Raw genomic sequence first — 27,399 nt, 5'->3', positions numbered from 1 at the left:
CAAATGGACGGAATTTATCACGAGAACGTGCCGAATATAAAAATTCACACATTAATACGCGTGTGTTTTGAAACATTATTGACATAATCCATGGATCGTTGTTATGAAAACAGCATATGACAAAATCACGTTTCGCGCACGATGAATCCGATTTATAGAATGCAAACGAAGAGATTTTCCATTTAATCTCAAATTCTTGCGATCTTTTTTTCTTCTTTTTTAAGAATGTCGCAAGTGATAACATGTCACCGGGAAATGTTATCAGGGAGGATAACTCTTTCGGTTTTCAATTTTATGATAATAATGGTTAATGTTAATGAAGTTCACGACACATATATATGATAATGCGAAACGAGAATTGGTGCAGTCTGCACACACGATCAAGGGTAAAGATAAGTGTATTCCTTTACGAAACTACATGACCGCGAATATAAACGGAGGTTTGACGCGAATTCCTTCACACGCTACGATTAAAGACGCAAGTAATCCCGCAGCATCTTAATACGGGTTGCTAATAAGAAATAACCAAACGCGAGATAAAGAACTCTTAAATAATTTTAGGCACTATTTATTAATTTAAAGTAAATTTTATTTCGTCCACTTTTGATTTATTGAAGATGGCTTGAAGTGGGACCAAAACGTTTTTAGTTTCAAACTAATAAATAGTGTCTAAAAAATTATTTAGGAGTTTATTTTACTCGCCTTTATCTCTTATTAGCCTTTTTTTATTATCTATATTGACATATTCAGAGCCTTATTATTTTATCGATTTTTTTAATACGTATATATAGGTTCATTTTTCGCAATTAATCGCTTCGAGTTTAATCATCGAAATCTTCTAATTATATCGTGAGAATTTTGCAATATAAGAAAAGTGTACTTGATGTTTCTTTTTCGAAATAAATATTGCGTTCTCTTTAGAAAGAAAAACCGGACTCCCCCACATTCTGTGAAAAATCCATGGTTTTTTGCGACGTTACGAGACGAAGCGAGGGAAAAGTGATTGCAGTCTCACTGACCCATGAAGTCACAGTCTGCAAAAACTCATTGAGATATGTGTATACATATAGACAGATAGATAGACAGACAGACACAGACTCGATGTGGCCTGATATTCGACTAATCAACCGCGAAATTGGGACTTGTATATGGACTTGATTCTCAATTCCAAAGAGATTCTTGCGTCCTTCCGACGCGGCTATCGATTAGCACGAGGACCGCGAATGACACGATTCGAAAGAATCATTATTTTTTGTACATCCATGTTATAAAACATGCTATTGCCTACGCGATATACGCTATCGTATGTGATGCGTAATAAATGGAGACGACTTAATGAAGTCTGGTCTGAGTCGGCGTTTGATACCGAAACGAAGTTCTGTACTTTGAGTCTGACCGATTTCCGCACTTCATTTGTCACGAGTGACAAATACAATTATCTGTGAAATTATTGTCGATCTCAAAGTCCGATGCTAACTAAGCGTTAAAATCGCATATGGCAGACGTCTTCAATAAACCGAACGAATGGAAATTACCAATAAAGCATGCGTTTTGAATACAACTATACAATAAAAAAGAAATATATTTACACACTGAAAAAAAAGATTATTTAATTCAACTAATATTTAGTTGAATACGTTCAAATAAATCATTTATTTGAAAGTAAATAATATTGATTTGATATGACAAATATTTATTTGATATAAGAAAATCCTTTTCAAAGCAAATAAATATTTATTTGTTTCAAATAAATTATTTATTTGAACGTATTCAACTAATTATTAGTTGAATTAAATAATCTTTTTTTTCAGTGCACATTCTATCAGTTTTGAAATAATTTTGTATAAAGAAGGAAGAAAGATGTTGCTTTGTTTATTATTTAATACTAAAGTTGTTTTAACTTTTTTCATGTTTTGTCGCCGTGGTTTCTCTCTTTCTTGTAGAATTAGATTTTTCAGATAAATCGCGAAAGAAGAGCTTGAATAATTAGTTTCTTTCCGGTTTATACCAGATTTTCTGGGATTCTTTCCGGAAAATTGGATCTTCTCTCTTCTTTGAGTCCGTGTCTATTTCTGTCTTTTCTACAAAGGACTTTTAGACATCTACTTTCTGTTATCTAAGACCGAATGGGAAGTAGAAGAAGCTCGAGTTTACTACCAGGCACTGAATGGCACCAATCGATATATGCCCAGAATATCACTGCCGAATACGAATTGGCTTAACTTCCGCGAGTGCGAAGACTTCCTTTGTACTTTTAAGTTGCCACGATGACTTGAAATTTACCGCGTGAATCAGCAATACGTTTACGTTAAGGCTATATATACTTTCCCTATTGGATAACATCATCAATGAAAAGTACTCTCTATCCATTCAATAAATTTCGCGAGTTCATTCTAGATCGCAGTTTTCGTTAAGAGGAAGTATTCTTTGAGAATCTAACGTATGATTATCAATTTTGAACGTCTTTCTTTTCTAGTTGCATTACAATGCACGAAATATGCTAAATGCATTTTTTTACACAAAAACCGCCTCTACATATTGAGTTTCACAAATCAATTTTGTTATTAAAAATATAAAATTATTAAAAATCCGGAACGAGCGTGTAAAATTAATTAAACACCTCTATATTAAAATTTATATAAAATATTGTCGATAATAAACCTTTTTAGATCCTATTTTTGTTATTTATCGAGGGTTAAATAACCATTTGCCATCGATTTCCCTAATACAATATACTCTATTCGTGCGAAGCGCGAAGGATAAAACGGTGAATTAATGCGATCCTACGTGTTGATTTCCGGTGTATGATTTCGCAGCACGTTTAATTCACGCGATTATAAACGCAGTTATCATCACCCCATATGAGAATTTCACACACCTGGGCTAACAATCGCTCCGAGAGATAACTCCGCGTCTTCGATTAGGCATATATGCATCAACACCAGCCCGCACAGCTAACAAAATATATTCATTCAAAACAATAGTAATAATTATTAAATGATCCGTTGATTTTACATATATATATATATATATAATTAATTATATGCATTATTATGTTACATAAAATTAATCATTTAACAAAATTGAATTAATTAATGCAATGTTGATGAATAATAATTTGTAGAATGATAAAAAATTCTTATCTTTTTTTAAAATTTATTTAACATTATTGAAAATGTATGAAATAAACGAAAAAAATTGTCATTTGGATAGTTTTCAGTATATTATCTTGAAAACGATATTCATCAGGAAAAAAATAACAAAGTTAAAAATAAAAAACGTCGAAACAAAACACACAAGTGCGTTTAGAACTTCTATTTCGCCAATTTGTTTCGTCTTCATATCGCGATAACAGAGAGTATTTCGGTATCACGCAAAAAGACCGCGGTGTAATCAACGAACAAGCTGACCTATCGTAACTATAAACAAATCTGAGATGGCTTTCTTTCAGCGTGGGTCACGGGTTCAACTATTATACCGACAAGGATCTACAAAAAATAAAGCTCGACGAATACTGATTAATCGTGTTGTTTTACCGTTTAATTGGTTTTAATCTGCTTTTAAGTTATCTCGAATAAAAAACAGATTTTTATTTCTACAGCCAGAGAAAAATTGTGATAAAATAAGCGTGAAGAGATAATTCGTTAGAAATTGGGGAGGGGAGGGAAATATTATAATTATATACGTCCAAAGCTTATTTATATATACATGAAAGAGATATATCAGATAAAAAATGTATTAAAAAATCGTGACACTGTTAAAAAAAAATAAACCGTTTAAAAATATGTTTTTTCGATAAGAAAAAAATAATATCGAATATTATATTATATAATCAAGGCAAAATTATATGTGTTACAGCCAGTTTCGAAAGGAACATCTCAATTATCGGCACGGGGACAGATGGAGAGGCGGCGGCCACCGTTTCTCAGAGCTTCCAGCAAAGCCAAGGAGGTAAAAAGAGATATTATTGTATTATAAAATTATTTATTTAAATAAAATGGAAAGAGAGATCAAAAGATGAGAATCTGCGATATATAAAAAACGCATAAAGTTTTTTTAATTAAAAAAATGTTCTATGCATGTAATAATAGAATCCTAATATAATTCTCTATACAAATTAAAATTAATTTTAAAAATTATGCACACATTTGTCGATTTACAGACTTAAAAAAGTTTTATATTTTACGATATAATGTGCGTAAAAAAATGCGTTTTACCTACGCGATTCATAAGAAGCAAAAGTGATTCAATGAATGTGATGTCACAAGGTTGTCATGGCAACCCGCAATACATAGTAAACAGAATCCTAACCAAAAATATAAAAACGCTTATTGTTGGAGTGATGGTGTATGATTTTACTGCAAAGACAAGAAAAATAATATAAATAATTTTTAAAATTTTAATAATATCGAGATGCTAGATAATTTTCGAGACATTCTCTTAATAAAAAAAAATGCACATAACTGTAATGTTTATTTTTGATAATAGACCATCCTCTATATTTAACAGATATTTGTATCTCTTTTTACCTCTTATCAATATGTGTGATACTTATATGTATCAATAATAATAATTTGGAATTGGAATAAATTATAAAAGTTGTTATAAAAAAGTAGAGTATGTAATAAAAATGTACGTTTGATAAGAAAAAAATTAAAAATGATTAATGGAATGATTTAGAATTTGTTTTATCTTGCACATTCTGTCATTCATTTGCACTGATATCATATTAAGAAAAATTGGAGAAATGTTATTGTGGTAATAAAATATTTAACTTTCTAAAAAGAAAACATCAGGATATAATTATATAGCAGTGGAATATATTAGAAAATTATGCATTTATAGACGGAACGAGGCAGTAAAACAAAGATGGATTCTGCACGCAGTGGGGGGGCTATAGAGGAACAGGGTAGTGATGAAGATCTGTCACCGGATGCTTTGGTTAGACAAAATTATGAGCTCCGTCATCGTTTGGAACAAGAGGCTGCAAGTTACAAGAGACGTTTGGACACTTATCGGCAGGCTCAGCAACACCAAGCCGCTCTTGTCTCACGTTTACAAGCTAAAGTAAATATTTCAAATTCTATTTCTTTATTAAAAAAACTGCAAACTGATATGCAAACTACAAATTTGTTAGCGACAAGCAAATAATTGAAAAAATGTTTTAGGTTTTGCAATATAAACAGAGATGTTCAGAACTGGAAAATCAAATGGTAGAAACAATTCCATGTGATACTAGCAAACCAGCAACTGCCACAGTATCATCTACATCTGTATTAGAGGCTGCTCATCAGACGCTCAGGGATATACGTGAGGAACAAATTCATGATCTGGACACTGCCTTGCAAAAACTTGGAGAGGAACGGCGAAAGTATGTAGAAATATTTTCATAAATTAGCATACTATATCCTTTAATTAATAAATATATAGATTGTATTTTATTTTACAAAGATGCTTTCTTTTGCCATAGATGTGAAGAACTTTTGCAACTAAACTCATCTCTGAAAGATCAACTCGAAGAATCTCATCAAACAAATGAAGCATTAACTACCGATTTGCAGAAATTAAGTAACGACTGGGATGTATTGCGCGAGGAATTGGCTATTAAAGAGGACGAATGGAAGGAAGAGGAACAGGCCTTCAATGAATATTACATCTCCGAGCACAACAGATTATTGAACCTGTGGCGTGATGTCGTGTCTGTTAAAAGATTGTTTGCGGAAATGAAATCTGCTACGGAACGAGATCTATCCAAATTGCGGAACGAAATTATTTCGTCATCTAATGAAATGACATCGGCGTGCAACAGCACAAGTTTTACTATGAAACTACAAGCAACTGCAGTGCAATCAACAGTATAAAATCATTTGATATAATTATACTAATAACTGTCTATTGATATTTTTTATATTGTATCTTATCTCTTCCCTACTTTATTTTCAGCCATCTCACAGAATCTCCGAGAATCCCAGAGACCAACAAGAGGAAGAACAAACTATAACTACTGTTTTGAAAAGTGAAATTACAGCGCTTAAGCAACAACATGCTGCCGATCAGCATGAAATTCGTACAAAAGACGATCGAATAGATCAGCTTATTCGAGAAATTCGCAATTTGGTAGATATTAATTTATCTCATATCTAATTAATCTATTAATTATTTTTGGTCAAACTTACACGTTTTTCGATGTATATATAGGAAGAAAGATGTGGAGTTTCTGAAGCGACAGTGAGTCAAACTGCGCGTATGCAAGAGGACATCGAAGTGTTGGAATCCGCATTGAGAGATATCGCGCATGCTGTGATTCAAGATGCCGAGAGTCGGGATGCGAGCGACGTCAAGCAGGCACTTCCGCATATTCACTTGTCGTCCGGTGGACCTATCTCCCAAAGATCGCCGAAAAGAAGTGCGAGAAGCAGCGCTATACCGGCACTCGCTGAGAGTACTATAAGCGCAGTACGAGCAGCTCTGCAAAAATATCAATTAACTATACGTGAATTACAGGTATATGTATAAGGAGAAAAAATATATATTCTACATATCATTAGTTGCTTACAAATATTTTCTCTATAATTTAGATAAAATTACAAACCAACAAGGAACAGCTTTTAACAATGCGCAAGCAGTACGACACCACGGAGGCAAACGCTCAGACGCTAAGTACAAAAATGACAGAATTGGTATCTCAATTGGACACGTGTCGTTCGCAATGCACACAGCTAAGTCAGGAGAAAGAGATGCTGCAGACAAGTCTCGACACTGTAAAAGTGGAGAAAAATGCATTAGATAAAAATAAAATGGAACTCAATAGTATGGTAGGATTCCGAGTATTGGTCGAATTTTTTCTACACCATCATTAATACAATTACAGGCATTAATTGATTGATTTATATTATAGCTAGAGGCTCTTAAAAGTAATTATGAAAAACTTCAAAAGGCGAATAATAAATTACAAAAACTATGTGACAATCTGGAAGATGAAAAATTGTACTTGCAGAACGAACTCAGTAGAGTATCGGAGGATGCTGACATAAAGTAAATAAATTAATAATTATATACTCTTATAAATCGCGCTTTCATTTTGCTAAATTATTTATATATGAGAGTAAACATTTTTTGTATTAAATGAATTGCAGAGAATTGAGTTTACGATCAGAAGAGGATAGATGTAGTAAAATGCGGGAAGAACTTTTGACACTACGAGAAGATTTAAATAAAGCTTATCTTGCCAAGGATATGTTGGAACAACAAAAATTGGAAACTGATGGATTAATTTCTCAAATCGAAAAAAGCAAAGGTATTCTACATGTTCTCACAAGTATATATATATATATGTCTTTGATAAATTGTTGTACAAATGTTATATAAATAATTCAGGTGATCTTGAATTGGAATTGGAACGAATATTATTAGAAAAGTCAGATGTCCAGGAAATTTTGATAAAATTGGAAGCAATGTGCTCTAATTATGAACAGGATAAACAGAAATTACAAGAAGACTTAAAAAAGGTAATCCAAATTTAATCTCAGCAGTAATGTATATCTTATATTAATTATAATTAATTACAATTATACTTGTAGATGACAGTCGAGAAAAATAAACTTGCGAATCAATGTATCGATCAACAAGGGGATTTAAATTCATTAAGGAAAGAATTATTACAAGCTGAACAAACTCGACTTGACATACAATCTGAGAAAGTTACGTTGAATGAGAAAATTAAATTTTTGGAGATAGAAAAGGAGAAAGTGGAAATAGAATTGGGCCAAGTGAGTCGCGAACGCAGTGATTTGAGTAATCAATTGTCAGTTTTGGCGCGAAAGAAGGAAACATTGAATGAAGAGCTCATGAGACTTAGACAAAGACTAGAACAGTCCAACGAAATGAATGCACGAATAAATAGAAACTTGAAAGATCTTGTAAAAGATAATGAAGAGAAACAGGTAAAAATGATTATTTATATACGGTACATCTTTCTGATCTATTATTATAAAAATATAATAATCTTTTCGTCCCTATAGGTGCTTTTGGAAACAAATGAGAAAGAATTTCAAAGAATGCAAGAGCAACTTGCCTCAATGCGTACCGAAAAAGAAATATTGGAAGGAGTGCTATTCGATACACAAACTAATTTGGAAGCTACACATGTCAAAAAGACACAGTTAGAGAAAGAGCAAAAAGAAACATTAATCAAACAGGAAAGCTTAAAAGGACAGGTGACGCGATTAACAAAAGAATTAGAAAACAGTGAGAAACGTGCGCAAGATATGAAACAGTCGCTTACACAACAGAGTGGTGATCAAGTGGCAGAATTTCAACAAATTATATCGAATATGAAGAGACAATCTGAGGATAACATGAAAAAAATTAATGATGAAAAGGTATTTACTTATAGAATTTTTTTTTAGCTGTCTAATACATTATTATGTCCAATTATTATAGTGTTATAATTATCATGTTATAATCCTTGTTTTCATTTTTGTCCATTTTCTCTGCATCTTTGGATCTTAAGGAGCAAGTAAGAATAAGTTTAGAGAAACGACTACAACAGTCTGTATCACAATTGGAAGGAGAGAAAAATGAAGAAATCAATCATCTACAACAGAGAATAGAAGAGTTGCAACAACATATAGAGAATTTGTGCAAACAGCACGAGGAAGCGCTTCTTAGAGCCGAGAATGATAAACAACAGGCACTTCTTATAGGTATATATAACTAAATATTCTTGATTAAATCTTAATTGAATCTTTATAAGATTAATATATATATTTTTAATACACGTTCGTATCTTAAAATATTTGACAACAAATTTGTTACAGCTCATCACGATCAACAGGCTTTAATCGAAAAAATTGATGCTATTATGCGTGAATTGGAAGAAGAAAAAAATACTTTGGAACGTGTTAAAAGGGAGGCCGCGGCACGCGCTGAACAAGAACGTAATAATACGAATCAGTTGCGCGATGAATTAAATCGTCTTAAAACAAAGCTGGACGAGACCAAGTTGAAGGCTAACGAAGAAAAGCTAAAACTCGATTTAAAATTAGAGGAGCTCTGGAAAGAACGGGAGTCCACGCAAAGAGAAGTTGAAGAATTGCAAGTTCAATTACATATGACGGAGGATAAAGTAGACGGACTGCAACATCAGTTGCATGATACTATCAGAAAACTTAAAGATGGTAATTGACCTCTTCCTTCCACTCAGAGTCTATTTTCTAATTATTTGTCATAATTACAATTTATATCATTACAGGTGACAATGCTAATGAGACATTGCGCAAAGAGTTAGTGGATACAAGGAGACAATTGGCAGATACGACGTATGAAAAAGAGAAATATAACAACAGCAACAAGGAATTACGGGAACGTGTTAAGCAAATCGAGACTGAAAGAAGAGAACGGGGAAGAACATTGGAAGAATCGTACCAAAAAATAGCAAGTCGGTATTATATTCTTTTTTTCACACACACATATAGATATTTGATGATTCAACATGTAGCTGCTAAAACATCTGTGTTTAGCATTGGAGGATGCAAAAGCGAGCATGGACGTTGAGAGGACGCGTTTACAAGCGCAAGTGCGAGATCTGGAACGCGACGCGATGCAATTGCAGCAACAGCTTCGCTTCACGCAGGACGAATTGCAGAAATGTCACGAGAACAATTCCCAGGCTCAGAACGAGGAGAAGGAACTGCAGGCTAGATTAGCCAACGAGATTGAGGAAAGAGAACGTATACAATTGCAATTGCATCAAGTGAAGAAACAGGTATAGAAATGTTTTAGATGATTTTTTTTATTCGATTCGGTTACATCGCGAAATTTTTCAACCGTAGGTCGTCGACCTGGATAACAGTTTGGAAGTTACGCGACAAGAGCTGGGGAAATTACGCACGCGAGCGGACGAGGAGGATGAGAGATGGCGTGCTCGGGAGCAAGAGTTGCTGGTGCGTCTCGAGGATAGCCGCTGTCGCGAGAGGAAGCTGGAAGATCAGAAGCATAATCTGGAAGTTTGCTTGGCCGATGCCACGCAGCAATTGCAAGAGTTGAAGGTATTCTCGAAGACGGAAAAACAAAAAGACTGCAACTTGCGCATATGTGGATTAAAATTACAAAGCATGCTTATAATGTCACCAGGCGCGACTTGGAGGATCTGAAGGAAGGGTGAGAGCTCTCGATGCTCAATTGTCGCAGTTGGAAACCGCGAAAAGGGAAGTGGAGCAGAAATTGAGCAGCGTAGGCTCTACGCTCCGCCGTATCGCCGGTATTCAAATGGACGGGAGCGTGAATATGCCGTTTAAATTGATGAGTCCATCGCGAAGGTGGAGTCCGGCACGTGGTAATTTATGTAAAATAAAATTTCAAGTTTATAATTCGTGCAACGAGACGCTGTGTTATCTCGATAAGATGATATAACATGTAGTTAATATATAATATGTATTTTCACATCAAGTTCAAGATCACGGTGACACTGGTAGAGATATCATATTGGATGTCGATCCCGAAGCTATTAGAAAGGGCGTGCGATCACTTATGCAACAAGTCGCCCAAATCGAACGCGAGAGAGTATGTTGAGTTTCGACAATTATAAATCTAGATTTATACATAAACTATCGACTTTGTGACACGATAAAATCTATGATTCGATAAATCGTAGGACGATTACAAAACGGAATTGTGTAGCTTGAAGAAACAGCTGAAAGAGTCTCAAGAGAATCAAAGTAATACAGATGTAAAGGTCAATAATCTTCTGGCCAATATTCGTACACTTCAGGAAGACAGAAAATCTTTGGAGGCGAAACTGACTCAAAAGCAGACTGCCTATCACGCACAGGTATATCTTTTTATATATCTTTTTTGTATTCTACACCTAAAAAGACATTAATATTTATTTATTTTCAGCTGGATGCATTGCAACAAAAAACAGAAGAATGCGAGCAGTTATGTGAAAAATTGACAATCTTAGAATTAAAGATCGGTACCGAATCGGAAGAGAAGTCTCAATACGAGGTATTATTTAAAAGAAATATTTATAATTGTTATAATTGCTCTAAATGTATGTAACATTTTATACTTATGTAGGATAAATTTGAGAAAATGAAACACGAATTGAACAGAGTGGAAACGGAAAAGCGCAATCTTCAGAAGGAGATTCGCCATAGCGAATCTCGCGCAACAGAAATGGAATTACACAGAATGTCTTTAGACGGTGATTTCCAAAGATTGCAAATGATGCTGCAAGAAAAAGAGGCGCATATTCAAGTAAGATCAAAACATCTATCAATGAAATATTTTTTTTTTATATAAAACATTTAGATATTTTTAGATATATTGTATATTGAAAAGATGGCAAAACGCGTAACGATTCATAGTAATTAAATTGTAAACTCAAAGAATCGTTGGCAATTAGGATATTTATTGTCGTAATTGATGCTTTAATTATTCATAATATAATCTGTATTTTGAAAGAGAGATATTTTTACTCCAATCACAAAGAATCAATTATAATAATCTGGTCGATAAAGACAACATTTTTCTTTGGATTTGGAATTTAAATATAAATATTATATAAATGTGATTTTTTTTCTCTTTCTTTCTTATTAGAAATTGCAAGAACGCTTTGACACGCAAAGCCGCACTATGGCAAATCTGGAAGAACGTTGCGCATCCTTAAAATCTACCATAGAGCAATTAAAACTAGCACTGGAGAAAGCATCTGCTACGGAAAGCGAACTCAAGAGTGAGATAAACCTGTTACATCGTAATATAATAGAGATCACTACTTCCTCTCAAAGTAACAACGAGAAACTTAAACAGGTAAAGAATTCTATTTTACACAGGCTACTAACTTTTCGCACAAATTATTAAACATTGTTTCATCTTCAGCTGCAGAAACAGCTCTCGAATACCGAAAACGAGCGTAGAATATTATCCGAACGCCTGGAAACGGTTCAACAGACCCTAAGCGATTTAAAACATACGAATCAATCGTTGATCGATCAAAATGCACGACTACAGAACGAGTTAGCTAATAACGAAGTGCAGCGATCAGCTTTAGAATCACAATTAAGATTGTCTACCTGGCCACCGGAAAGCAGTGCCACTAAAGATGAAGAACTGTTACGTCAGCTGCAAACTGCACAAAGAGAAAGAAGTGAAACGAGAGGAAAAGTGGATGCTCTTAATGATAAGGTAAATGTAAACGATTGAATTTGATACAAGTGTTAAAATCTCTTGGGAAAAGAGGAGAGAGATAGAGAGAGAATCAAGAAATTTAAAAAATATATATTTATACATATATAATAAATATATATATTTTAATAGGTGAAGCTGTTAGAAGCCGATAAACGTAATTTAGAACGTCAAATTGCTGCGGGCAAAACGAGCGTTATTCGAAGCAAGAGTTACGAACGTCCAGAGAAAGCACACATAGAACTTCTGGGTACTAGTTACAGCATCGACAACTTGGAGCATGAAAACAGAGAATTAAGATTGAAGATACGCAAACTGGAGACCCAATTAGCGGAAAAGGAGGCCGAACTTATACGAATCAAGTCAACTTATATACATTCCCCTCATTCATTATTAGATACAAGTCGAGACAGAAGTGGAGAATTAGAAAGAATCAGATCCGCGCAATTGCAGGCCGAGAAATTGTTAGAGGCGAGAGAACAAAGTCATCGTCAGCAAGTATCACGTTTAGAAAATCAGGTACATATATCTACGACAGACTTTTATAACAGAATGTATTATATATCTATCACATAATTGTTTAAACTCTTATAAATAAAAAAAAAATTTTTTTGTATAGATACAATTATTGCGAGAACAGCTCAATCAAGAGATAAAGCGCAGACAGCTGTACGTTTTGCGGAGTTCACGGGCCGGTAGAGAGATGCAACAATTGCGACAAGCATTGGGCGATTCTTTGAGAACCGTGGCGCAAGATCCGTCATTAGATGCGGTATTACTGGAACACGAAGCGCGTAAATTAGACTCTACCTTGACGAGTACCACTAGTTTACCGCCGTCATTAGCTTTACCTGCTCCACCTTCGTCTCACAGATCCGGCACTCCGTCACAATTCAAATAATGCGAGAAGTGACTGTACTTTCTCTGGAAACTGCCAGTGTATCAAGTAGTACTTGTATATTCATACAAGAGCATATAAGTACTTATATAAGTAGTACTTATATTTCTTGAGAATATAAAGTACGATCATATAAAATTCGCGCATATAAAAATATTGTTCAGTGCGCTTTAACATTATCTAGTCAAAGTCGTTACTTAAAGAAGGCACATAAGATCATTAATCTATTTTGACAAACCATGAATTAATAATGCTTCTTGATATTTTACATTTTAAGATAATTATAGATTTTTTAATATTTTATTTGATATGCAATTTTTATATTGGACATATTGAACTTTTATCAAATTTTTTTATACAAATTTTATGCTTCCAAATGATTATATATGAGATGCAGACAGTTTATCAACAGTATTTCATACATTTTATCAATGCATGAAACGTATGTGAAAATTTTTGTGATAAGACATATACATACATTTTACAAAAATATTTAACTAAATAATAATATTTGCAAATTTCTTTTGCTACGTCAGGTCTTGCGAGTCTAGTTATCTGATTATAAAGAAATAGTTGCATAAAAGTCAGTTTAATATCAATTAATGCACATAAAAATTATATCTCTTTTTATTATCTCAAGATATATATCCAAAAGTATAATTAATATATAAATTATTATCTAATTATTTAACAAGACTTTACAGGAAAAATTTTAATACAAGTTGTACTAGTCCACAATATCCGTCCATTAATATTGTGATTAATTTATACATTTATTTCTTCATTTATTTATTTAGATATACATATATATATATATATGTATAATGTTGGATTATTTTTGACGCAGATAATTGAAAAGATATATTATAAAGGGAAAGCTTGCGAGTCTCATGTAATGAGAAGTGCTTATAAAGTAGATGGCAACAGTAAGAAAAAAATGCTATGTTTAGTCTCATTTTGAGACCAAAGAAAATCAGCAAACAAGAGCATTGTAGAGATACGCTTCTGATTATGAGATAGAGATGCAAAGTCACCGAGCCATTCGCTAACGTAAAGTGTAGAGAACGGTAATGCTGTATAATGCAGCAGAGGATTAAAAAAAATACAGACATAGATGACAGAGAGTGGACTGTGTCTGTTCTTTATTATTAAGAATATAGACATCTAGTCCTATGCACTATATATAGCCTGATACAGGATGATTGAGAGTATTAAAGAAATATTATTTATGCTTCTTACATTCTAATGCAAAGTTTTATCGAGCAAGAAATTTTTATATAAAAAAAAAATGATTATCAAAAGAATTCGAAAAAAAGTCAATCTTCTCAAAGAAATCTGTATTTTTAATCAGACATATTGCAAATTCATAAATCAAGCATTGTCATTGATATATTTTGTATTTTTCAGGCCCCCCATATAGGAAAATTGTACTATATATATATTGTGCTATCGTCCAACTCTATATCTCACATTTACGTTCCCACATTTTTAGAAATATATATAGTACGTGTAAATCTTAAAAATATCATTGTTACATATGTTATTGAGTTATATATTTGAAATTAAATATCACTCACCACATATCGGCATGTTTCAATGTATTTCCTCCCTCCCTCTCTCTCTCTCTCTTTCTCCTCCCGCAACAGTTCACTTTATCGCTCACTTATTTCCGTTCACCTTAAAAATGTATTCTTGTTACGTATAACACGATCTTTTTCGTATCGAGATAATGAAATTTATACCTAAGAAATATACATTTTTGAAACTTACCTAAAAGCACGAGATTGCATTGAATTGTAAGTTGTAACGAGGATCGCAACGCGCAGCGTACTTCAAACGATGCTCTTCGGCTTCGCCATGAAGGCAGCAATCCTTGACGAGACATCAGACACGTCATTGGTCGAAGGGGGCCGCTCATCTCCGCGCTCATTGGTCCGCGCGCGTCACGTGACCATCCAAGTCCCGGATTTGCCGCGCATATTCGAATCGAAGGTAGCTCCCTCATCTGTCGGCGATGGAGCGCGCATGTGCGAGCACGATTTGAATTTGAACAAAGTTCAACGAGCGTCGAAATCCAACGTGTCCCGCAGGCAGACGATCGTCGATAACAGTGGTGCGTGGATGCGTGTTTACGGGCGTACATATGGCGTTGTTCGAGTAAATTTTCATTGGAAGCGACTGAGACCAGAAGTCGTTGTTTGAATGAGAGGCGAATTAGGCCTGCGTTTCCGATTAAGTTGTTAAAGAACACGAGAGTATTATTCGCAATGTCGGACAGTATTAAAGTGGCTATCAAAGTCAGGCCGCTCATCAAGAGGGAGAAGGAGGAGAATTTGCCGATTCAATGGCTGGTTCAAGGAAACAATATCGTGGCCACCGATGTGGAATTAAGGAAGCGAGGCGACGGTGGATTTCAATTCGGTACTGCGAATGCAAATTTCGAAATTATGAAAAATACAATATCCTTATTTATTTATCTCGATATAACTTGCTCAAAATTCTCACGATACTTTGACTTTGTATTAGGTTGGATTTTTCCTTTGTTGTTTACTTTCTGTATCAATTTTTTCCTTTTTCTTTTACATATTCGGTCCGAATATGTATTTATTTCATTTTAGATACAGAAAGTGTAACATAGAATGCAAGAAAGGAAAACATCCTGTTGTAAGACTCGTCAAATCTCTTGTTTAAATTGATTCGTTAACATTGCATTTGCAGATCATATTTTTGATACAAACGCCAGTAACAATGATGTGTTTGATACTATCGTAAGGCCTATCGTTGATGCTGCTGTAAATGGGTTTAATGGCACAGTGTTCGCTTATGGACAGACAAGTTCTGGCAAAACGTATACTATGATGGGCACCTCGGAAGAGCCTGGCACAATACCTCTGGCTGTGGAACATATGTTTGATGCTATAGCTAATACTTCTGGACGCGAGTTTTTATTGAGGTTGATATTTGTTTGCTTTCTCCTCCTATTTTCTTATTCAGAGTGGGGTAGCTCTTTAATTTTTATAGGTTATATTAGTGAAATAATTTTTGCTTATGTTTTTTCTCTTATCCATGTAGCAAAATGGTATAGCAGGTCTGGGAAATCCAGATTTTTAGCTTGCTAGAGGATTGTTTCAACATTGAGCTATTCTAACTTCTCTGATATATTTATTAGATAAAAGATAATTTTTTAAAATCTGTTCTAGCTAAAAAAAGAATTTTGTTTGTTATCTATATAAATTGTAACACTGATAATTGTGATGACTGATTGTAGAACTTATTTTTATTTAATTTATTAATTTTTTTAGAGTATCCTACTTAGAGATTTATAATGAAAAAGTCACAGATCTCTTAAGTAAAAGCTCAGTAGATCTAAAAATACACGAAGACGTAAATGGTCAAGTTTTTGTGAAATGCAAAGAAGAAGTCACAAATTGTCCAGAGAATGTTTTATCGTTAATGCATAAAGGTAATAAGAACAGAAGAATAGGCGAAACAAACATGAACGAGCGAAGTAGCAGGAGCCATACAATATTCAGAATTGTAAGAATGCCAATTTAATTTTGCATATTAAATTTTTTAAGATTGTATACATCTATCTCTAACTAATCTATATAATTTATTGTCAGTTTTTTTAAAACTGTAATAAAATTGTATGATGTCGTAGACAATCGAAAGTCGAGAAGCTGGTGCTGACTCAGATCGTGCAATACAAGTATCCCAATTAAATATGGTAGATCTTGCTGGTTCGGAGAGAGCACGCCAAACAGGGGCTACTGGAGAGCGTTTTAAGGAAGGATGTCGCATTAATTTGTCTCTTTCTACACTGGCATTAGTAATAAAGCAGTTGAGTGAGTCACAAGACTCGCATCAAAAATATATAAATTTTCGAGATAGTAAATTAACAAGGTTGCTTCAAGCATCTTTGGGTGGAAATGCAATGACGGTGATAATATGTGCAGTAACATCAGCTGCTCTAGACGAAACTCAATGCACATTATCGTTAGTATTTTTAATGTTTTTGTTTCTTGAATGATTTGTCATCAACATATGTAACAAAATCAAATATATTTAATTTTTGTATATATTTTGAATAGATTCGCATCTAGAGCTAGAAATATAAAAAATAAGCCTGAACTAAACGAAGTTATGTCAGATGGTGTACTTTTAAAACGTTACGCAAAACAAATAGATATATTACATGCAGAATTAGAGGTAAGTGTATAGATAACTAAAAATTTTTCTTTATACATATTACAAAATGATGAAAGATTATTAATTTATATATGTAAATTTATTTTTTCAGAGAATGAAACAACAAGCTCGATCGACCGATTTTGAAGAAATGGAATCTAAAATACAAGAAAAAGATCGTATTAATCAAAATTTGGAGGAACGTATCAGATTTTTACAAACTCGGATAGTTCATGGTGATAGTCGCAACAACACAGAATCATTTAAGCATAAAGAAAAAAGGAGACAAACTTGGGGCGGCACTGCCGGATATAAATTAAACACATTTCAAACATGCACAAACTTATCACCGATCAAAGAAATGTCACCTTTCAAGTTGCATAGAAAGTCGACTGATATGGTGAATTCATGTAGGTTTTATATAATTAAAACAAAATACTTAAAAAAGTTTAAAATTTAAATTATATAAATTATATAAAATTTAAATATTTTAATATATTATTCTTACAGCACTCCAAATAGCTCTTGCTGATTTTGAGTTGGAACTTATGAATAATGAAGAGGATTGTGAAGACATGGAAAGTGATGAAGATACGTTTGCCATACACCGAAAGCACAACCGTGTAAAATTTATAGATGATGTAATTATCCATAAATCACCATCCATAAATTATCACAATCATGACACCTCGCATGAGAAAATCGATAAATGTATGCAAACTGAAAGGTAATAATAATGTGGAACAATTAACTTGTGTTTAATATATATTCATATTTAATTAATTTAATTGCTCTTGTTTTATTTGTGTAAATAGTGATCAGTCTCCACAAGAAAAAATTTTACTGGACAGAATCCAGTATTTATCGGAAGAATTGTCACAGCTTAAAGAGTTTACAACCTTGGAGAAGCAGTTACATATTGAAGATTATTTAGAAACAAAAGAAAAGCTTATAAAGTTAGAAAAACAATTGGAAAATACAATATCTGAAAGAGACAGTTACGAACATATAGCATCTGAGCTTCGTAAAAAATTAACTGCTTCTGAATCGCGTTACACTTCGGCAGAAGATAAATTGAATGCGCAAGCAGCAGAATTACAAAGGATACCAGATTTAGAAAAGAAGATCGTACAATTGTCCGCACAAGAAATAGAGATGCAAAACGTTCCAGAGTTACAAAAACAGATAGCTCTTCTTACAGCTGAAAAAGACGGGTACGAACATGTCGCTTCCGAATTACGAAAAAAGTTTAATGAAGCTGAACAACGCAATATTATGTTAGAAGACAAATTAGCAGTACAGAATGTATCACTTGAACAATCTTTGTCGCAAAATGCAGAGAATATGCAGCAAATGGAACTGGAAAATCGAATTATCGCTATCACGGTTCAAAATAATGAATTGCAACATACAGTAACGGATCTTCAAAATAAATTAACAGAAACGGAGAAATGCAAGAACTTGATGAAAGATAAACTGGACGAGCAGCAGCAAACTTTACAAAATTTTCAAGATCAAAAAGAACGCATCGATAGTGTTATGTCTGAAAATGTATTTGAACAAACCATTTGTGAAATACAAAATAAATCGAAAGAAGTGCAAGAAGACAATATATCAATGCGGGATAAATTAAATGAGCAACAAATAGAAATTCAGAAATTTGAAAATCAAGAGAAACAGATTGAACAACTTGTTTCCGAAAATAATGAACTTAAACTTACCATTAGTGAACTGCAAGAGCAATTAATAGAAGCAGAAATAAGAAATAATACAATGGAAGATAATGAACATCAATATATTATTGATAATGAACTAGATACAGATAAACTACACTTAGAGGAACAAATTCAGGATGTTGTAAAGGAAAAAATGGAATCTGAACGAATCAGTAGCGAACTAAGAGACAAATTGAAAGAAATAGAGCTAATAAATAGTTCAATGAAAAATAAACAAGAAATATATGTACAAAATACAAGTGATTTAGAGAAACAGGTTGAAGATCTTACAAATGAAAAAAATAAATTTGAAGGAATAGTTGCTGAATTGAAAGAAAAATTAAATGAAGCGGAATTAATGAACAGTTCATTAAAACACAAATTAAATGAATATGAAACAAACATGTGCGAGCCTGAGAATATAGAAAAAGAACATATTATTTCCGAATTACAAGAAAAATTGAAAGAAACAGAATTATATAATAACTCAATGAAAGAAGAATTAAACGTACAACGGGTAGAAGCACAGAAAACCATAGACGAGCAAAAGAAATGTATCGAGGATTTCACAATCAAGAAAAATGAGCTAGAAGATATAATTTACGAGCTGCAAGAAAAATTAAAGAGAGTGGAATTACATAATGAATTGATGAAGAATAGAATAAATGAGCAAGAATTACAATTACAAAAAATCCATGATTTAGAAAAGGAGATTGAATGTCGTACATCGGAAACAAAAGAGTTTAAATCTATGGTACACGAGTTGCAGGAAAAGCTAACCCATACTGAGCGTTGTATTTTAACAAAAGATGAATCGAATGAGCAATATTTACAAAATATCCAAGAACCAGAAGAACAAGTCGCAAGAGTTACATCTGAAAGAGATGAATATGAAGAAGTCTCTATGAAATTGCATAGAAAATCGAATGGAAAAGAATTAACGTTTGATCAGAGTAACGATAATGATATTAATTATTTAAAAAGTCACATAGATAATTTACAAGGTTTCATTCAAGATATACAGAAAGAGAATACATGCTTGAAAGAAGAAGTATCAGCGATATTGGTATTAAATCCCAAATGTGACTTAAGCAACGGTGATTCTTCAAAAGTTATAGAGGATTTATCGACTACGACGTCTTTAAACGATAGTACTAAATTATCTGCAGAAGAAGATCAAGAAGTATCACAAATAGTGCAAAGTTTGAAAACGGATATGCAAGAGTTGAAGGACACTATTTCTGTGTTAACAATGGAAAACAGTGAATTGGCGGATAAATTGTCAGCAGAGAAGGAATATTCTGAAAAATCGACTGCTCATTTTCAACAAACGATTGAAGAACTTTATGCGCGAAATTTAAAGATAATAGATGAAAATCTCGAATTAAAAAATAATTTCGCAATTCTTAATGAAGAGATGGAAACTTTACGCTCAAAGATGCCTGAAGTGAACTCAAATGAAGAAGAAATAATTATCAAGTATGAAGAACAAATCAGCGAACTAACAGCAAAAAATATAGAATTATTATCTAATGCCACAGATACAATGAAAGAACTTGAAATGTTGAAAGAGAGTAAGGCACTCTTGTATGAACACGATTGTATGCATAAGGATAAATTAACTGATCTTATGGAGAAATATGAATATTTTACAATTGAGCATAATCAACTTTCCACTGATTTAATGGATAAAATCGAAGAGAATGATGGACTAAAAGAAGAATGTGAAATTTTTAAAAATAAACTAGAGTTGTTATTGAAACATGAAGAAGACAGTAATGATGCGGAACAATTGAAAATGGAGAATACTTTGTTGAGAACCGAACAAGTGGAGTTGAAAGCTAATATAGAAATTTTAACCAAAGACAATTCGAAAATATCTAATCAGTTAATTGAGACTATAGAAGATTTGGATAATGTGCGAAAAATTAATTCTTGCAATAATACCTTATCGATGTTATTTAATAACACTTTAACGACGAGCGATACAGTGGACAAATCTATAAAAGGTGACAATGTCGAAGCAACAATCTCACATCTTCAAGAGGAAGTTGATCGTCTTACACTTCTCAATAGAAAGCTCAGCGATCTGAAATTGGGCCCTTGTACTCAGTGTGTTTATCTGCAGGAAATGATTGAAAATAAAAGAGAGCTGAAACTCAAAGAGAAGGCTCTCAATCACAAAATAGAGGATTTGCAAAGAAAGTTTAATCGTGTGGTTGCAAAGAGCGATCCGCTTATTCTAAAAGCTAAGGAAGATGTAAATATAAGTATGTGTAATTCATCTTTTAATGCCAGTTTTCTGGAAAATATGAACATTAGTTGTGTTGAGGAAAGACTTCAATCTTTAAATAACGCATTACAAATTTTGAAGGAGGATCACGATAAATTATCGGACTTGTACAAAGAAAAATGTAATGAAGTCGAAGAATTACAAAATAGCAGTGTTACGAATTTGTCGCCGAATAAAATTCATAATGTAAATACTAGCGTTAAGAAATCTCCAAACAAAACTTCATCGAGATTAGAAAATATCGCAAAGACGATAAGCAATTTGCAAAATGATATTGAGAAATTAAAGGAATCCACTGTAGGAGTCAAAACAGATCTTGGCAAATTTAATGAAAAGGAAAACTCTCTATTGGATGAAATTAAATCTTTGAAAAATACTAATGAACAGTTACTGCAAAAGTTGTCAGAAAGTGAACTATTGCATTTGGAAAAAACAGATATCCTTGAAAATGAGATAAAAGATATGGCCAAAAAATTACAAGAGTTTTCCGTGAGATATAAAGAAATTGAGCATGAAAAGTTCATTGTTGAAACTGAAGCGGAATTCCTGAAAACAGACAAAGCAACGAAAGAAGAAACAATAAACGAGTTACGTCAAAACCTCTCAGATTTACAACACGAGTTAGATTCGACAAAAAAAGAGAAAAACCAGCTTAATCTTTTGGAGCAAGAGTATGAGAAGAAACTGGAATCATTAAGATCAATGAATGAGAAGAAACTGGAATCATTAAAATCAATGAATGAGGAATTGACTAATTCTAAAGCAACTATTTCACAAGAATTTGCCAATTATTCTAAAGAATCGGAAAATAGATGTACAGAACTAAACGAAAAGGTAAACAAGTATACTGCCGAAAACGATTATTTAAAACAGGAGTTAATTAAGCTACGCGACATAGAAAATAAATTCGAGACGATGAGAAACGAGTACCAATCCAAATCTCAGCAAGATAAAATGTTAGCCGACGATAACAAAAAGCTCAAGGATGAATTAAACAACATTTCCAAGATTATCATTAAGGAGATCAAGTCTCTCAAGCCGAAAGTTGGCGCTGAGGAATTCCAGGATAAATCGGTGGATGAGCTGTTTCAAATATTTTTACACATAATCTTGTCGAAAGAGAAAGAGATAGTGAAGTCTATGGCAGACAGCTTTAATAAGGAGAAGCAAAAACTTGAGGATGATAAACGGCAGAGCGTGGATGCGGAGAAACGTACGACGTTGTGGGCGAAAGAATTGGAGAGCGAGATAGAGAAGCTTCAAGCAGAGCTGTCCCAGCGAGAAGCTGCGTCCGATGGATTGCAAAAAGAAGTTTTGCGTTTGAAGAAGCTTTTAGAAGAAAATAATCGCGACCGAGATACGTTGAGAGAAAAGATTAGCCTGCTCGAGATGGATCTCAATAATATACAAATTGAGTATAATAAATATTCCAAGTTGGACACGGCGAGTGAAGAAGCTATTAATAGCGCTGTAAAACGGGAGAGACAAGCGCAAGAAGCGATCAGGAATAAGGAAGCCGAATTTCAGATGAAGATGAAATCGGAGAAGGAGGCCTATAATAAACGGATAGAAGATTTCGCGCGTACGATAGAATCGTTTAAAACGAAAAATATAGAATTGACGGGCAACATCGAAGGCCTCGAAGCTAATCAGGAGCAATCGAAGAACATTATCGATTTGAAGAACAACGAATTAATGAAAGGTAATCAAATTATTCAGAAAATGCAGATTGAATTGGAGCAGCTCACGGAAGCTTACAACGATCTGAATTGCGAATTGGAGAAGAAAAACTTGCGTGTCGAGGAAATTACGGAACTTTTGAAAACTAAATGCGACGATCTTACGGAATATAAAGCTAAATTGGATACGATTATGTCGGAGAATACATACCTGAAACAACAAATCGGCGAACGAAAGACCAGTATAGAGCAATACAAAATGGAGATAGAGAAACTGAAGATTGAAAACGAGAAAGAGATTGACGCTATTAAAGATGAATTAAATTTCGAGGAATTGAAGAATATCGAATTGAACAAACAAATAGACGAATTAAATAATAGAAACGCTGCTTTAACGGAAGAAATAAATATCTTGAAGGACGATTACGCGACATTACAACATAAGTGCGTTACATTAGAGAGAAGAATTAGAAATAGTACAAGTAGGATTCAAGCGGAGGAACAAATGGAAGAATTGAAAGACTTGAATAGATCTTTGCGAAATAATTTGGACGGTGCTAGTAATCGGATAATAGAGCTACAAGATGCCAAAGCTGAATTGACGAAGCAATTGATTACTTTAAAAAGTCTATACGATGTAGCGTGTAAAGATAATGAAGAATTAAAGGAGATGCTGTCATCGTATAAGTCTAAATATAACGACACGCACGCACTTTGCGAAAAATACGACGCTTTGCTGCAGGAGAAGAACAAAATTGCTTTAGAATTAGAAGCGATAAAGGTTGAATTGGATCAAAAGAACAGAGATATCGAGAATTACGTTAGCGAGGTCAAAAAATTGAAGGAAAAGAATGCGGAGCTTGACCAAGAATCGGAAGAGTTGGCCCAAGTTATTTGTCAGCACGATGCTGAGAATGCGAAACTTGAAGATCAGCTTTGGACATGTCGCATCGAAAATGACGAGTTACAAGACAAGATCAAAGTTCTCGAGAATCAAATTCAAGATCCTCAGAGAGCAGACGTAGAGAGAGCTAAACCTCGCAACGATGACTGTAGTTGTACGGAGTTGAAAAATAAGATACGTGAATTGCAAATGGAAATTGTATCGAAGAACGGAAAGATCGCGACACTGGAACTGCAAATACGGAATGGAAGTTTCCCTTATCAGGCCAAGTGTGCAGAATTGCAGGAGCATCTGTCGGCGTACAAAAATAAGGTACTTTAATGTATTTCACTAATTATTATAATTATTTGACTATATTATAAACTATAGATTCGATCATAATTTGTTTTACAAACCTTCTATACCATTTTTTTACAGACCAGCGAACTTAAAGCAGAAATTAAGCGACTTCAGACTGCCATGACGCGTACAAGCGCAAGAGAATGCCATGTATGCAAACAGAGACTTTTAAATAAAAGAGATCAGATATGTCAGACAACATCGACTAATATATTGCGATTTTGCGGTACAAGCAGTGGTATAATCGATGTAAGTATACATCGGTATCTTAGAGAGTTAAAACAATCGATATCACAGACGACATGTGAATATCAGGAAATGAACAAAAAAAATATATACATAATTGTAGAATGTTTTCATTTCATTTGTTGTTCTCAAGTTTTACTGTTGTAACTTGTCGTCATTGTTATAACTTGTATATTGTTTTACATAATAATATATTTTTTTATGTAGGATGAAATAAGAATAACGAAATTGGAAAAGGAAAAACAGTTCATGAAGGATGTGTGTCGTTCTCGATCGAAAACCATAAAAGAGCTTGAAAAACAATTAGAGGAGTACGATAAAGTGTTGCGCTCCAAAAATCCATAATGGGTTGGAAAAAATATGAATAAACTACATAATAACTCGAGTTTTCATAACTGCCATATATCATATTTGACCAAATCTCTCATCGAAATAGTATTATTTATCTATAAATAGCATATTATGTAGTTTATACATATCGTTTTATCGTACACGCGCGTAATAAAACAATTGAAATTTAAAGTTTTTAAGATAGTTTATAAAAGCGTGTAGAACATAAATGTAAATAAGTCGTTAATGTTAGACTATAATATGATATATTTTTGTAATACAAATACGAACTCGATTAATAATTTTATACTTTATATGACAATATAATATACTTTAACTTTATATGACAATATAAATAATAACATTTATATTTTTTACCACTTTACATTTTCGAAGATAGTATGATATCTGTGATATAAAATAATTAAGTTTTAACTTAAGACAGGATGTATGAAAGAATGAGAGTCATGACTATCTGTTATATATATACACGTATAATTTGTATTAATACACGTAAAATAGTAGTAATATAGTATTTTATTAATTTGTATTACAATTTAAAATTATTCGATTTTATTCTAAGACTTGTCAAATTTTGCCTTCTTCGATTTATATCTCATTATGTGCTTATGTGGTCTCTTTGTACCAATTTTTGTTTGAAACAGATCTGAAATAAAATTAATGTTATTATATTGCAAATGAATTAAATATTCTTAACAACTATCTATAAAATATTAGCAAATATATGCAATATATATATTTACCTTTATCAGGTTCTTCTCCTACTTCTTCACGATAATACTGTGCATCATCGTCTTCTTCCAATTTACTCTTTTCAGCAGATTCCTTTGCAATTTTTTGTAATATCATGTCGCTTTCCTTTTTCTTCTGAATACCCTTGAGCGATTTCTCTTTGTGTTCTTGCTTTTGTATTTCCTTCTTCTTTTTATTCTCCTCTTGTATTCTCTTTCTCTTCTCCTTCAATTTCTTCTTTGCTGCCCTCTTTTTCTCTATCGCAAGCTTCTCTTCTTCGGTTTTGTATACAAACTCGTGAAACAGTACTTCACCATCGAGAAGTCCATTCTCCACTTTAATTAACTAAAATAGATTTAAAAAGAAAGTTAATATTTAAAAACGTGGGATAAACATCTATAAAATTTATTATAATATTAGCTCTAATTAATTCTCTAACCTGTAACGTTATTCTTGGTCCCAATTCGTACAATCGAATCGCGCTCTTAGAATTGGCATGATTCCCCCTTGAAGATAATTTTTGCGGTAATGTAACACAACTAGTTTCATCATCTTCTGCTTCACTTTCAGATACAGTCGGTTTCGTCAAAAATTCCGAGATATCTTGACATTTAGATAAATTTGGTATTTTTGCTTGGACTAATTTTTTAACCCCTCTTGATAAACCTGTAGGTACAACCTTGATCGCATAATGTCTAAGGTCAATCGTTTTCGATGTCGTATTATAATTTAAACATATACAGCGACGAATCGTGCTCAAATTAATCTGTAAAAATATTTCATTCACTCAATTAACTATTTTCTCGATTAGTTATGTTTTATAAAACTTACAGTGGTTAAGTTTATGGTTGGAAACATGTTTTGGAATGTAGAAGCTATAAGTTTCAATTGCATGCCTTCGCCGCTAAAATTATTTAAAATCACCAGTGGAGCATTTTGGAAGGCCTCCTCGTATACCATTTGCTTCTTTAATTTAGATATCACATCTCGCGCCAGAGAAAAACTGTGTATTTTAAAAGTAAGGGTAGGTCCTCTGGGCAATCTATATAACAATAATTAATAGCTACATTATTTCGAATAATCATAGCTCTAGAGAATTATCGATAAAAATTTATAAAAAAATGACTACAATACCTGCAAAGCTTGAGGTACATTCCTATCTCTGTCTTTGTAAACATACAAATGTGAGTGACATGAAGGACACTCGCAACGGAGACAAAATCTTTAATGGTATTTTTCTTTCGAATTTTTAAGGATGAAGCTGTAAAAGGTTCCATAGCTCTGCGAAAATCTTTAGTAAGCTCGACAATGTGTTCTCCTGGCAAGCCACGATGAAATACAAAGGAATGAGGTGCTTGCACTAACTCTTCCTTTTCCCCCACGTTTATTTGCTTATTTCGTTTAGCGCATCGACCCTGTATAAAAATCATGTGTTAATAGAAAAAATTGCAAACTATCCTTAATACATATTAACAAATTATTTTCTGAATGCATGTGGACATTGTTAGATATATAAACTATATACAAATGTTCGACGTTTAGATTAATGTTTTCTTATTAAATATTATAAATATTATTAAATTATAAATCTATATTAATTATATAATTATGTTTACAAATAATACAAAAATACCTTTTTCTTACGAGCCATTTTTTCTTTTCTTTCTTTTTATTAGAGAATGTCACTTGGACTTGAAGAAGCGTAGCGCGTGCACACACTGCACACAATAGGTCAAGTTAGGTTAGATTTATCTTCTAACACGTGGTTGTAAAACGATGATATTAATCCAATTGAGAGAAAGAAATTTTATGATGAAAATTATAATTAAAGTAGCAATAATGCAATTCCTTATGTAAATATAAAA

General features: G+C 33.1%; 2 protein-coding genes across 2 annotated transcripts; one reads left to right on the top strand and one right to left on the bottom strand.

Moving 5' to 3' along the window:
- The first annotated feature begins 392 nt into the window (after window positions 1-392).
- Window positions 393-25,441, top strand: Root (ciliary rootlet coiled-coil, rootletin). Its single transcript, XM_083040417.1, has 37 exons — window positions 393-478; window positions 3,859-3,951; window positions 4,846-5,067; window positions 5,169-5,371; window positions 5,471-5,855; window positions 5,944-6,117; window positions 6,199-6,504; window positions 6,579-6,815; window positions 6,899-7,035; window positions 7,137-7,297; window positions 7,378-7,508; window positions 7,581-7,943; window positions 8,022-8,381; window positions 8,513-8,705; window positions 8,820-9,179; window positions 9,254-9,439; window positions 9,522-9,766; window positions 9,834-10,049; window positions 10,135-10,345; window positions 10,451-10,563; window positions 10,655-10,831; window positions 10,900-11,007; window positions 11,080-11,259; window positions 11,602-11,814; window positions 11,884-12,189; window positions 12,322-12,708; window positions 12,809-13,087; window positions 15,199-15,508; window positions 15,806-16,040; window positions 16,390-16,624; window positions 16,749-17,083; window positions 17,179-17,296; window positions 17,388-17,685; window positions 17,786-18,002; window positions 18,091-24,178; window positions 24,284-24,454; window positions 24,659-25,441. The coding sequence occupies exons 1-37, from the start codon at window positions 419-421 to the stop codon at window positions 24,794-24,796; spliced, it is 14,151 nt and encodes a 4,716-aa protein (XP_082896543.1). The 5' UTR covers window positions 393-418; the 3' UTR covers window positions 24,797-25,441.
- On the bottom strand, window positions 25,288-27,276 carry Ppan (Brix domain-containing protein peter pan). Its single transcript, XM_083040282.1, has 6 exons — window positions 27,168-27,276; window positions 26,669-26,949; window positions 26,366-26,576; window positions 25,974-26,300; window positions 25,546-25,879; window positions 25,288-25,448 (listed from the first exon to the last, which is right to left on the bottom strand). The coding sequence occupies exons 1-6, from the start codon at window positions 27,183-27,185 to the stop codon at window positions 25,360-25,362; spliced, it is 1,260 nt and encodes a 419-aa protein (XP_082896408.1). The 5' UTR covers window positions 27,186-27,276; the 3' UTR covers window positions 25,288-25,359.
- Between the last annotated feature and the right edge of the window lie 123 nt (window positions 27,277-27,399).

Source organism: Prenolepis imparis, unplaced genomic scaffold (assembly GCF_030444845.1).
Source record: "Prenolepis imparis isolate NDT839.2.m4 unplaced genomic scaffold, iyPreImpa1.0 SCAF_6, whole genome shotgun sequence".
NCBI lineage: Eukaryota > Metazoa > Arthropoda > Insecta > Hymenoptera > Formicidae > Prenolepis > Prenolepis imparis.
Note: the sequence above shows the minus strand (reverse complement) of the source record. Positions and strands in the feature narration are given on the sequence as shown.

Bases quoted from the DNA above. Each gene is read 5' to 3' on its own strand.
- Root (XM_083040417.1), top strand. From the start codon at position 419: ATGACCGCGAATATAAACGGAGGTTTGACGCGAATTCCTTCACACGCT. The intron at 10,564-10,654 runs GTATGTTGAGTT...GATAAATCGTAG, and splicing joins CCCAAATCGAACGCGAGAGA to GACGATTACAAAACGGAATT. The intron at 11,008-11,079 runs GTATTATTTAAA...ATACTTATGTAG, and splicing joins AAGAGAAGTCTCAATACGAG to GATAAATTTGAGAAAATGAA.
- Ppan (XM_083040282.1), bottom strand. The intron at 26,577-26,668 runs GTATTGTAGTCA...ATTGTTATATAG, and splicing joins ATGTACCTCAAGCTTTGCAG to ATTGCCCAGAGGACCTACCC. The intron at 26,301-26,365 runs GTAAGTTTTATA...ATATTTTTACAG, and splicing joins CAACCATAAACTTAACCACT to ATTAATTTGAGCACGATTCG.